The 13,952-nt window shown below is 32.8% G+C and overlaps 1 protein-coding gene and 1 long non-coding RNA gene across 2 annotated transcripts; both read right to left on the minus strand.

The window, feature by feature from the left end:
• Positions 1 to 2,239: 2,239 nt before the first annotated feature.
• Positions 2,240 to 3,861, minus strand: LOC133793671 (uncharacterized). Its single transcript, XR_009874917.1, has 3 exons — positions 3,742 to 3,861; positions 3,085 to 3,146; positions 2,240 to 2,648 (listed from the first exon to the last, which is right to left on the minus strand). It is a non-coding gene; the product is annotated as an uncharacterized LOC133793671 (long non-coding RNA).
• A 6,100-nt stretch (positions 3,862 to 9,961) lies between these two features.
• On the minus strand, positions 9,962 to 12,843 carry LOC133796725 (glyceraldehyde-3-phosphate dehydrogenase GAPCP2, chloroplastic-like). Its single transcript, XM_062234371.1, has 7 exons — positions 12,679 to 12,843; positions 11,492 to 11,604; positions 11,257 to 11,356; positions 10,981 to 11,127; positions 10,352 to 10,412; positions 10,173 to 10,270; positions 9,962 to 10,071 (listed from the first exon to the last, which is right to left on the minus strand). The coding sequence occupies exons 1-7, from the start codon at positions 12,826 to 12,828 to the stop codon at positions 10,048 to 10,050; spliced, it is 693 nt and encodes a 230-aa protein (XP_062090355.1). The 5' UTR covers positions 12,829 to 12,843; the 3' UTR covers positions 9,962 to 10,047.
• Positions 12,844 to 13,952: the final 1,109 nt, after the last annotated feature.

A 13,952-nucleotide genomic window follows, 5' to 3' on the forward strand; every position in this document is an offset into this window, starting at 1 on the left:
CAGTCACCTAGTCATAACCAAATATAAGGTATCATCAATAAAAATGATCAACATAAGTTCCCAAATCAATATCTAGCCTCCGGGACATCAATCCCCACTTAACCGGGTACTAGGTTCAACCCCGAGGCCTATGGCTTGAATCCCCAAGCTAAAAAATATGTTTTTGGTCAAAATGGCCTTAAGGGCCGCAGCCCTCCCCTGCTGCGCCGCGGCGTGCCTCCCAGACAAAGACCACCCTCCCTGCCAGATGCCTTGAGCCGCGGCGCACCACAGCCATGCCGCGGCTCAATACCCAATTTTGCCCAGAAAACTCAGCACGCACACCAGACTTTCCCCTGCGTTTTCCCTTGAAACCAGCCCTTCAAACTTGTCCCAAACCTCAACCTAACACCCAATTCAACCACCAAACATCCTCTACAACTCACCCTCATCAAAACCCAAAGTAAACATCACCCAAACTTCCATTAATTCAAACTTTCTACAAGAGATTCACAAGTTAAAAACTAAAACTCAAAACAGAGTATGAATCAGAAACTTATGGCTGAACTCACCTCAAACACGGTTTTGAATCCTTCCCAATGGTTGTGCTAGGTCTAGAATTCCCAAGCTTAGACTCCCTAGCTTGCTTCCTCAACATGGGCTCTCAAAACTCAAAGAAAAGGGTGAAGGAGAACTTGTACGGGAAGAAAGGGAGAAAGATAAAGATACGCTCTGTTTTATTTTCATTCCACAGCCCTCTAAAATTCCCTTAGGCTGATATAAATCCTTAAGGTCAAAAGACCATAATTCCTTAAGCCAAATAAACCCCTCTAAAAGCTTCCGAGGGTAAAACCGTCCTTTCCCGCCTATCTCGTTAATTATATTTAACGTTCTCCAATTCCCGCTATACTCAATATTCCCAAATACCAATAAATCATATCACACTACCCTTTAATTCCCGGTAATGCTCTAATCATTAAATTCACCCCGAGACTCATCCCGAGCCCCGAACTTAAACCCGTTATGACTAGACCGAACACTTACATCTCATGATCGTCTCATGTCGATTAGCTCGAACCAACCCACCTTATAATGTGGCTATATTAATTAATCACAATCATGCACCCAAAATACACAATTACGCCCACAGCGGCCAAATTACCAAAATACCCTCACAATAATAAATTCTCCCATATGCATGCATCCACCATCATATAATAATATAATTCATGTAGACATGCATATAATCATTAAATACTACAATAAATCAATTATGGCCCTCCCGGCCTCCTAATCAAGGTCCTAAACCTCATTAGGAAATTTGGGGCATTACAGGATATATTTGAATTAGGCTGGTTGTAGAAGAAATTAGATAGCCAAACCAGAGACTCTCCTTCCACTCCCACGATCATCTCATCTTCTTCTTCTAGGTTAAAATTTTGCAGCTGAGATTGAGGGTTCAAGCTATGAGATTAAGGCTGGAGGTTCTAGGCTTTTGTTTAGCCATTGAAGGGGATGCAAACTTGAGTTTAAGGTGAGATTTCAGCTTGAATTTTTCTCGTTTGAGATAAAACGTTTGATTATAGAAGTGGTTATTTGAGGTGATTTTAATTGGTTTAAAGTTTGGGTTTTGGGGTTAAACAAGTGGATATGATGTGTTGATGGTTGGTTTTGATTTTAGGTTGGTTTAATGGAGGTTTGATTGAGGTTCTTGGCTGGTTTTAATGGAGAAAATGGCAAGGGGGCTCTGTTCGTGGGGTCAAGTTGCGACTTGGCTAGGCAAGTTGCGACCTACGCTAGTGCTCAGGCTGAGCATGCTCTTTGAGTTGGGGCGAGCCTCGACTTGCTAGGCCAAGTCACGACTTTCCCCTTCCTTTTGTGCCCAGTATGTGACATGCATGGTTATTGATGAGGCATGTTGAGTGCTCTATATGTGGACATTGATTGCATATTAAATGCTTAGCAGTCTTGCTTATCTTGGAATGGTACTAACTTATTAGTCAGAAACGGAAATGGTGTCAGTATTGATTGTGAAGCTGTGACTTATTAGTCAACTTATAGTACCCTCACTTATTTTAGTTAAAACCATATCTGAGGTGTTACGTTTTAAAATTATATCATAATTATTTTCAGCGGATATCTAGATTTTTTTTTTTGAAAACTTATTTCACATTAGTTACATTAAACATAAAGTGTGTCTCAAATATATTATACATAAGTATTAAATAACACAATTTGTTTTCAAAACATAACTCCACACTTTATTATAAACATACACACTGATAAACTGAAATAACCCACAAAAGGTCGATATGTTCATATGTAAAAATCAGGGTCAGGACCATGGTTCAGTTTACCTTTGTCATTCACTTATTTCTTTCTCTACCTGCAACACAAGACAACTGTGAGCCTAAAGCTCAGTAAGCAAAGTAATGCATGCAATGCTAATGATTCCCCAATGTCAATGGACATACACAACTTCTTTTTAAATTTTGGGCCCCTTAATATTGTGCACATTGTTTGATTAGGCCAATGCCTGCAGGGCTTGTTACACATATAATATAAAATCTCATGGGTTATCCTCCGGCTAGCCATCACCACAGTAGGGCGCATTAAAAACATTACTCCATCGCTGCCCCGTCGTGCTCAAGAGTTTAGGCGGCCATACACTGTGGTGTTAATACATATAACAATAACTCATATGGAGGAGAAATAAAAACGTGAACATGGCAAACAATATAACTGGTTCACTAAAACCTAGCCCAAATTATTGGGCTGCCACTATGAGCTTAACTATAGGCCTCCGTTTACGCTTACTTACATTCTCATTTGCCTTTACAAAATAGTGGCACTGAACTTAAACTTCTTATTACAACTTACTTTTATGTTGCATAAAACTTGCCAAGGCATCACATAATTAATCATCATAATATCATGCATGGTCTTATATCATACAATAATTCACCATATCACTATTATTTCATACATACAAATTTATGATGAAGTGTCAATGTATGTTAATACCACTTACTCACAACATATTCATATAATGCATACTTTCACATAACATGTAATTCTTGTGTTGCAGTTTAGTACTTTACCTACCTTCTGTCCAAAATATATTTCACCGTGTAACAAGTGGTGTCTGAGATGTTGATGTGCTTATCCTGACAATTTCATGAATTTCACATCATAATGATGGCAGTAAGGCATTGAACTATCATTTAAAAATATCCATAAAACATCATATCCAAATCATGCCTAAATTGCCTTAAACCACTTAGATCGAGCGTTAGATTTATCTTAGACACTTGGAGAAATTTTGACTTCCCCTTAATTTTAGCTATCCCCAAATATCAAAATCAATTAGTAATCATCATCAATTAACCTTCCATAACCACATATCTCTAATACCAACATAAGTCATCATATACCGATTTTGATAAAATTCTAATTTCCAAGATCATCACCCAAATTAAATGAGTCTCCACGTCTATTCAAAAATTTATAAACATATCTACCCTCTTATAAACTCAATCAAATAACCAAAAATCAGTTTGTACTCCAAGAACCACAAAAACCTCATAAACACAAAATTTCACTTACCGAGCAACTTTTCGGCGAAAACAATATCTCCTAGCTTTTCTAAACCTCAAACCACTTGGAAACCACCAAGAAATATCTTAAAAAGGATAAAACACCATATATAAGCTCTCATAAAAAATAAAAAACGTTGTTTAACTTCCAAGTACAAGAACTTACCATAAAAAGGCCAGAACTAAGCTTAATCCACTTTTTTTGGCTTTGATTTCACTTGGATCTCCTTAGAATCTCTTCAAGCCAGCCAAGAAATGGTTTTTGGTTTTATTTTCTCTATGTTTTTCAGAGTCTTGGTCGTGGAAAGTGATAAGGTTGATGACAATCATTTATTTTCAATGATTTGGCCTTATTGTATCAAAATTTGACACCTTTCACCTTATCATTACACTTCTTTTGACTTATGAAAACCTTATCACTTCAATAATTTTGACTTAATCACTTCTAGGCCCATTATCGTTATGTGTGAAACACTCACATCAAACCTTTGGTCCATATGAATTCATACCCAATAGTTATGCTTACCTGATTGAGCGTAGTGCACTTATGCTAAGCTCGTTTTGACTTTGCGTCAACACCACTGATTATGTATACCTCCCATCAAGACTTGATCTAATGGTTCTAAAACTATTTTTACTTAATCATACCTCAATTATATGTGGTATATCCACTAATACTCAATTTTACACTAAAATACTAGTAATCGACGTTGTACTATTTTTCACTGCTTAACATCTTTTGCCTTCTATATCTCACTTTTCTCACTTGATTTCATGCCTTGTCCACATATTTCATCCTTTCTTATATCTTGAGCACAACAAACACCCATAAAAGATTACTCAAATGTCACAAGGTTAATAATGTTGAACATACACATAGACATCATATACACAACTTTTATACTTATACATGAAAACACTTATAAGAATATGCATATGCTCAAATTATACATACTGTATGATATGTAATGCAATGCAATCATGTGATTATTGCCTATATTATATCAAAATAATGTGGGTGCTACACTAATCAAGGCCCTAAGCCTTATTAGGTAAATTGGGACGTTACATTCTACTTCGGTTTATACATATAAACTGCAGTGGAAACACCTCAATATGGAGATGCTCGAATGATTGAAGACCTTCCACTTCAGTTTATATGCATAAACCGAAGTAGAAAGTCTACTTTCCATTTCAGTTTTTCACCACTTTTTACTTCACCCTAAACCACTTTGGTTGTGATTTTATGCGAAAATCAAAGTCTTTCTACCTTAAAAACTGAAATAGTAGCACTAATTCCTTGTAACAAATAAATTTCGTACCGTAAGTTTACATTTCACTCGATCACCTCCTCCTCCGATTTATATATATATATATATATCTTCTATGTGTAGATAATAAAAATTCTTAATTTTAACGGTTTTTTATTTTTTTCCTGTTAAATTTAATAGAATATTCTTATATGGAGTATTCTTATAATTAACAGAATATTCTTATATTTAACAATAGATTGTAAACATGACTTAAACTTAAATAAAATTAAATAAATAAATAATTAAACAAATTAAAATAGGATATTTTTGAGATATTTTACAATGATAATTATTTAAAAATAATAAAACCATACATTTTATAACTTAAATAAAATTTATTTAAACATATAATCTATAATCTTTTGTTGTCACTATCAAATTCAAAAACTAAAACAAACATAAACTTAAACAAAAATAAATTAATTAATTAATTAATATATGACATTTTAAAGATAGTTTATGATAATTTAAATAATTAAATCATATTTATTTAAAAATAATAAAGACATACATATCATTTTTTTATCTTATAAATTTGTGTGACAATTTTCTTTTTATCAAGTGATTGGAGCTTTTTTGTTCATCAAATTCACCAAAGGACATTGCGAGATATATTAGAAACTAAAAATAGTTGATGCATGTATACTGATGTCTACAGTATGACTTTTTCTATTCTTATGATTAATTTCTTTTTAAATATTATTGTATTTTATATATATGTCATGTACTCATATAAATATATATATATATATCTATGTCAGCATTGTGTTTAAATATCATATATGTAGAGATTATTGATATAAATATATATTAAAAAAACAGTGAACTGATTTTTATTAAAATTATTGACAATGTTTACAATTTTAAAAATAAACAATCTTGCATTGCACGTTACTTCTACCTAGTATATATATATATATATATTAGTTGAATTGCACATGCAAGACATCTGCTGTCACATTTTTTTTTTATAAAAACAAAAAAAGTGGGTTTAATGCCAAAATTTATCTATTTTATTAATAATTACATTATCTTCAAAACTAGATATATTTACATGTACTTAATACCTAAAATTGTGTTATATCTCGAAACTAAAGTTATTCTCATTTATGTTTTTTTTTTAAAGTTAACCTCATTTTAAAATTGATTAAAGAAATCTATTTTTATTCAACACATTTTAAACTCATAAAATATATGATTCTCACTTGCTCCTTCATAATTTGTTTGTGAAACTATCATCCACCTTCTTTTCTTTCTTACTCAAGCTCTTGTATTCCGTCTTAAATTTTGAAAATCTAAAATTATAAAATTAAACAAAATCTATAAATTAAACTATAAAATTAATTGTCAAAATCTAAAGTTAAATAAATCCAAGAAAAAATGTTTTTAATAACACCAAAAATGTGTTATCAAAACATACCATAACACTTTTTGATGTGTTAAGACCGACTATGTTATCGTAGGTCAGGGTACTTTACATAACACTTTATCATTGTTATACAGTTGTGTTATTATACTGTCAACGATAACACACTTTCTGTGTTATTTTAATAAATAGATAAGTGTTTAATTATATTATTTATAGTCGATTATATAACACAAATGTGTTATACTACACTTTAGTATAACACATTTTTTGTGTTATATAATGAAGCTTGCATAACAAAGTTCTTTACTTATAAAAAGTGTTATTGTAATAGATATTATGACACATTTTTCATATTATTTTAATATTTAGATAAGTTTAAATTCTCATTATATATTCATTTATATAACACTAATTTATTCTATTATATTTTTATTTTTTATTTATATAATTAAAATTAGTTTTCTAATATATACTAGCATCATCAAATGAACTTGATTTTCAAATAACAAAAAGTAAAAAGCATCCAACATTGTATTAACAATCCACAAATTAGTTTAAAACATTCAACACTGCCATCAAATTATATTGTAGCTCTCAGGAGACAAAGACCCGAAAACTTAAACCAATAAATCTTAAATCACATGGTAAAACTAACATGCTATACAATTTCCAACCAACATACAAGACAATGAGTATCTATCCTAATAACCACCAATCTAGTGCCAAATATTCAATACTGTCGACTTCCCCAAATATCAGATTTATCCAGATAATGAGATTTCAGGCAACATTGCACCCATGGTGGATATCTAGCATCTTCCTCCACTTGCTTTCCATCATCATTTGTAGCCACTCCAAGCAATGCATTCCGCTTCTTCGTCAGTACATCAATGGCAAGTTGATCACCAAAAAACTTGTTCTGCCACAAGTTGAAAATAATAAAATCAATTGAAGATAACAATGTTAAGGGTGTAAAATAAGAGTAATGCAGGTGACATTTTACATAATAATAATAATAAAATTGCACAGCCAGCCATATGACTTCAAATGATAGGTTCTATTTCGAAAAGGAAATATATATATATGCAACATTATGTGGTGCAAGATTTTGGTATGAAACATGTGTCCCTAGCAAATTCCAGAAAATAAATAAATAAAATAACATAGAATGCAGTGTGACAAAGAGAATAATAAGTTTTTCTAATGGAAAAATCATTTTTCAATGCACTAGAAGTTCCAAATTTTATTTTGTCAGTCTGCTGGAGGAGAGCATAATGCAGTTAAAACATGTTCCACGTGTGTTTTTAACAGAACAATTTCTCTATAGCCAAAAGAAAATAGCAGAAGAAAGTATAACAGGGGACAACATCAATGGTTCAGTTAACATCATTGTTATAGAGATGTATTAAGATTAAAAATAAAGGCTAAAAGAAGTATCATTGAAAAATCCAGGACCCACATTAAGAGTAGAATTATAAATTATAAAACAGAAAATTTACAACACAAAGTCTGTAAATCTGTATAACCTGATACTACTGACCAGGGATCTTATAAAGTGCATTCATGACAGGACCTTATTCCAGATAAGGCTCTAGCGCAATCAATTGCAATCTCAAGCCTTTGAATCCATGACAGGACCTTATCTCTTCCTAGTGTGTCAAAAGTCAATATTTCATGAGCTCCAAACATGATAACATGAATTAGAAATATAGAATAACCTTACACAGGAGTCAGGAAATACCAAAAAGTCATTCAGAGAGGTTCCCATTTGGACAAAGCTCATAAATAAGGAAGCCTTTGCATAATAGTAAGAAGAATAGCATTAGAAAAGCCTTTGCATAATAGGAAGCTGGTCTGTGTTTTTTGCATAATAAAAGAAAGGGACCAAATGGGCTTTTGTAAGTTCACAGTTTTCATTTAAACTTCTAAATCTATCTCCCAATTTATTGGTAACATCATCAAGAGAGTAGTCAGAACAGCCACCATTCCCACTAACTAGCTTCTCAATCCCAACAACTAGAGATGTTTCCGCGAAACCTTGTAAGCAAAACGAGACAACTTCCTTGCTCAGTGGAATTCAGAAATAATTTTCCAGTTTGATTTTCTCTTTGGCCTAATACATAAAGGTACTCACTAAATTGAAAGAATAAGTACTGAACTTGCTAGAAAATAGAATAAAGATATGAAAAAAAGCCAAGTTGTTATCACATCTCTTCTATCTTATAAACTAAGGTACCCAATAACATTTAGAGGCAATCAATAGAAAAATTGAAAAATGAACCAAAGAGCAAATGAAATAGACAAAAAAAAAAGTACACAAGATTTAATTTGTTCCAACGAGTTCTATGGTTACAGATTCTTCATACATGTAATCAGATAGCACATTGCTCGACAATAAATGACCAAAAACACATATCAAATAAAGATGTAAAAACTAAGGCGACAAAGATTAAAAAATGGCACTAACTTATTTGTGAATCTCTGGAGACTATATAGAGCTAATAACTCCAATGACGCACAAGAAGTGCCTACAACTTTCAAAGCCTCATCAGTAACATTGATGCATTGTAGCTTCAATACTTTCAAAAATGGGCATCCTTGGGCTACAGCAAGCACCCCTTTGTTGTGCATGAACTCAGAATCTAAAGAAAGGGTCTCAAGAGACTTGCAATGTACGCCCACTGCTTCCAGTGAGACATCAGTTATCTTAGCACAAGCAGCAATACCAAGAGCTTTCAATGAAGTCCCACAACCAAGAGCTAATTCAACTAAACTCGCATCTGTTAAGGCCTCACAAAATCGCAAATTTAAATCCCCAACCTGCTTACAAGACTGTCCAACAGCAGCTAGACCATGATTTCCAACATAGCAACCCTTAAAGAAAACCATTCCAAAATGATATGTCACAAAAACTTGGGAAAAATGAGGTAAACGATGAATATATTTTCATTTATTTTAACAGAAACAGATAAGACCCACATTGGAACAAGCAACAAGCATCTTTCATTTTTATTCTTTTCCTTTCCAACTAGGGCTGCTAGCAATTCTTGGCTCAATTCAAAACATGCCAAAAAAACAACATGGAAATAATTTGATTCCATTCTAATCCCAAGTAAGCTAAGTTGTCTAAACATGTTTTCTGTGGTGATAGGAGAACAAAATATCAGAGTATGCAAAACAAAAGATGATCAGTGATTGTTTAGGTGACAATGGACCCCATAAAATCGACTAAAGATATGATCTTGAAAGCAATGGTGGAACTGCAACAAAGAACCATTAATAAAAAAAAACACACACACAGAAAGTTATCACTTTTGATGAGATGAATTGACAAGAATGAAATGAAAGGATATAAAACCAAGAGAGGGAGATAGTTGATTGGCAAGACCACAAAATTAACCATTGGTAAGCAATTGAAGGCAAGTTGTACAAGGTCTTATGGTAAAGGTAAAGGATATATGCTTAGAAAAATTACATCATCCAAATGTTATAAAACAAATTTTAACAAATAACAACATCACTACTATTAGTTTCCCCAATATGATCTTGTTTTTTTCAATGGATTTTTCTGGGCCATTTAAAAAAACTAGTTAAGAGAATATTAGCAAGATGAAAACAGACTTCTTACGCATGACATTGCCAATAGTTCCATCAGTGTAATTAAAATGTATTAAAAATACACATCAAAGAAATTATACCTTGTGTCACCAACAAAATTATACCTTGTGTCCACCACCGAGACATTAGGAGTTGGAACATGGAAGGCCATTCCGGTAAGTTTTCCATTCAGTTATGGGAGAACCTTTCCAACAGCCTATAGTTCCAAAAAAAAAAACATAATAATAAGAATAAGAATCAAATCACATTAAAACCAACATTGTTTTTAGATTTCCCTATGAATTTAGATTTCACTACCTTTGCAGCACCAGTAGAACTAGGAATGATATTTTGTCCAGCTCCACGACCTCCTTTCCAATCCTTCATTGATGGGCCATCAACAGTCTTCTGTGTTGCTGAACATTAGAAACAAGAGTCAAGTAACCAACTCGCAAACTATTCTCCTATTATAGAAACAAATAAAGTGAAAAAAAAACCTGTAGTTGCATGAACAGTTGTCATTAAACCTTCAAGAATACCAAATTCCTCATGAACAGCCTGTGTAAAGTAATAAGAAAATCACTCAGCGAATAACTAAAAAGCATAATAGCTAAAACCAAAAGCACAAGGATATTTAACCAGATGCATTCATAAATTCAAAATCCAGTTTGAACAATTTCACTAATCATTTCAAAAATTGACAACTCATTTGTTACTTTTTAAAGAAACTTCTTATTCTTGTAGCTTGTTGTTTCCACACACACGCACACACCTTAGCAGGAGGAGCAAGACCAAAAGCGTATTAGCTAAAACCAAAAGCACAAGGAAATATAACCAGATGCATTCATAAATTCAAAATCAAGTTTGAATAATTTCACTAATCATTACAAAAATCACAGCTCATTGTTGCTTTATAAAGAAATTTCCCATACTTTTCATCTTGTTGTTTCTAGTAAGACTGTCAGTCTTTGGTTTTTCTTTTGGTCTCTTTACTCTGTGTAAATCAATTCTGTTTCTGTTTCTTCTACTCATCCAGAGCACGTGCACGCACGCACACACAAAGAAGAAGAAAAAACAACTACAACAAGAACCAAAACAAAAACAATAAAAACAAGTAGCAACCGACCTTAGCAAGAGGAGCAAGACAGTTGGTAGTACAACTTGCATTTGAAACAATGTCCATGTTTGGCTTGTATGTCTGCTCATTTACTTTAACCACAAACATGGGAGCATCAGCTGATGGAGCTGATAAAACTACTTTCTTGGCTCCACCCTACAAAGACAGAAAAGTCCAATGTTACAAAGAATTTCATGCAAATGTAAATGGATTTGTACATGCATGGTGGGCTCTCACACATTTGACTGTCTAAGATAGAGAACAGAATAAATTAGTAAAAGAAACCTTCTTATGTGCTAAAGCTTTGTCAATTGTTGTGAAAACACCGGAAGATTCAACAACATACTCAGCTCCATAATCACCCCAAGGAATCTCAGCAGGGTCCCTGATTAAAGGTTTAGATTTTACTTGTCAGCTCAATTTACATTAAGCTTTAAACAAAAAACACCCACATTTGCAAGTGCTATAAGCAAATAAAGAATATGTATACACTTTCATGCTAAGATCTGATGAAAATTACCTTTTACTCACAACCTTAATCTGCTTCCCATTGATTTCTAAGGTTGAATCATCTACAACCTTAATGCTTCCTTTGAATAATCCATGAGTAGAGTCATATTTAAACATGTAGGCCTGGATAAAGAATAGAAAATATCATAACCATTTTCACATAATGAGATGACCTTAGAAGACAATTCGGAGTATCTGTTACTTAAGTTGAACCATTAGCAAAGGACATCAATTTAATAAAATACTCTGAAAATACTCATTTCATTCAGATACATATAATTTCATGTAATATAAAGGTCATTCAAGGTAGCATCATAAGCCTATTAATGACCATGGTTCATCACTACAGCCACTACTCACCTCAGACCATAATCCAAAAAATGTGAGAAATTTTAAAGTGCCAAGTTAACAAGCTGCCATGCACTCAACTTGACATAAAAATAAGCTCACAAAAAATCACAATAAAATCCAAACTACAAGCATTGCACACAACAAGCATAAGCATGATTCAAGTTAGATCTGAAAGAATAGAATCATTTTTTTTATCAATAGATAATTGAGATAATTATATGCAACTAAATACTTTGTAACATTTATAGAGGGTTTAAGGTGATAAAATAATTTCAAAGCAATTAATGATCCGAATTTAAGACATCTCTCACATTTAATAGCAGTGAGAATATAAATTATTTAGTCAAAACTATGAAGAGAAGATAGTGTAAAAGTGAATTACAAGTCCAGGAGACTAGATGATTTCTTAAGAGAACACACAATGAGCACCTCCATTCCTATGAGGTGTTTATCAAAATTAATAGCTACTGAAATAAAATGCAATTTAAATGTTCTTCCACATACTTTATAACATAGTTTGCCTTGACCATATTAAAGTATAGCAGAATCATTTTAGCCACTTTCAACAACATACTATTACCACAACAAGAAATCAAGCAAGCATGGCACAAAAACTTGACTTAAGTCATATCATTATACATTATGAAGCAAACATCTAACCAGGTTGTAAGCAAAGACATGTCAACCAAATATTATACTCGATGCAGTCTTACAAACATAAGAAAACTTTTTTGCATCATCTGAGTAGTGCCATTTTAATTTATAAATTATAATGACTATTCATGAGCATAGCAACAACATTGGCAGCTAAAATCCATCAAGTTGCAACTAGCTTGACATCCTTACCATGTATTTAGCATCAATAAAAGGATCATTCACTACCACCACGTCAATGTCATCCCTGAATATTGCTACTCGTAAAACCAATCTTCCAATCCGACCAAAACCTATATGAGCCAAGCATTGAAAAAGTAAGGAATTAATCAACTTTACCATTCTTCTTTCAAAGAGAATCACTTGGCTCACAAAGTTCTTTAAACCCTGAGGTCCTTCATTTAGTAAAACACATATTAAATATAAATATATATCTAGCATCCAAGAACAGTATTGATACATGAAGCTATACTCTTTTACATGTCAGAATATTAAACTCGCCCAAACTAAAAGGGATTAAAAAAGTGACATAAAGGAAACAGAATCCAAACTATAGAGTACTTCTAATTCGAAAGGAACAAATAAGCATAAATATATAAATGTAACATAGAAACTAAGTTGAATAAAAGTAAATAATTTTCTAGTATGAAAACACACATCAACTCTTGCAAGATTTTTAACTGTACCTTGACCTATTAAAACAAAAACTATTGAAGGCCAAAACTGATCAAACATTGACCAATGCACAAAAGTTTGCATCTCTAAAAAGAATGATAAAAACATTAACCACACCAAACAATGGAATGTACAATCATTATTAAGTCCTCATTTCAAACTAGGAGCTATGATGAACTTACCATTGATCCTAACCTTTGACTTCCCACCGGTCTTCAATTCTAAACAAAATAAATTATGAGTGAGCATCAAATATTAGAATTTCAAAATTCACACTACAATGTATGAAGTGTCTAGTCCTTACTCTGAACAGCTGGTGGCAATTCAGTGGCCGTTGCTTTAATGGGTTGGACTCTCTTGACATTGCATCCCCTGAACAATGTGTCGTCTTCTTGGGTCAATTATAAGAACAGAAAATATGCTTAAACCCATAAAAAATTATATACTACGTTACTCAACTGTAAAACAGATGATCCGCTTGGAACAGCAGAGCCAAATACACTTGACTGAAATCTTGCAGAGTTTGGGATGCGATTGAAACTAATGCATATCAATATCTCAAACCTTTAGGTATATTATATTAATTTGGTTAGTTTTTTATTCTTTTCCAGCAACCAAACAGCCGTTAAAACCAAAATACTCTGAGAAAGTAAAGAAAAGAAGAAAGTACCTGTTGTTTTCGAGACTCTTCGTCCAGTGCCTTCTTTCGTTGTTCCTCATATTCTTCTTCTTCTTCCATTTCATCTCCATGGCCTCGAGCCCTGAATGAAAGAAGACACTGGACGAAGAGT

Source organism: Humulus lupulus, chromosome 8, assembly GCF_963169125.1.
Source record: "Humulus lupulus chromosome 8, drHumLupu1.1, whole genome shotgun sequence".
In the NCBI taxonomy this organism is placed as follows: domain Eukaryota; kingdom Viridiplantae; phylum Streptophyta; class Magnoliopsida; order Rosales; family Cannabaceae; genus Humulus; species Humulus lupulus.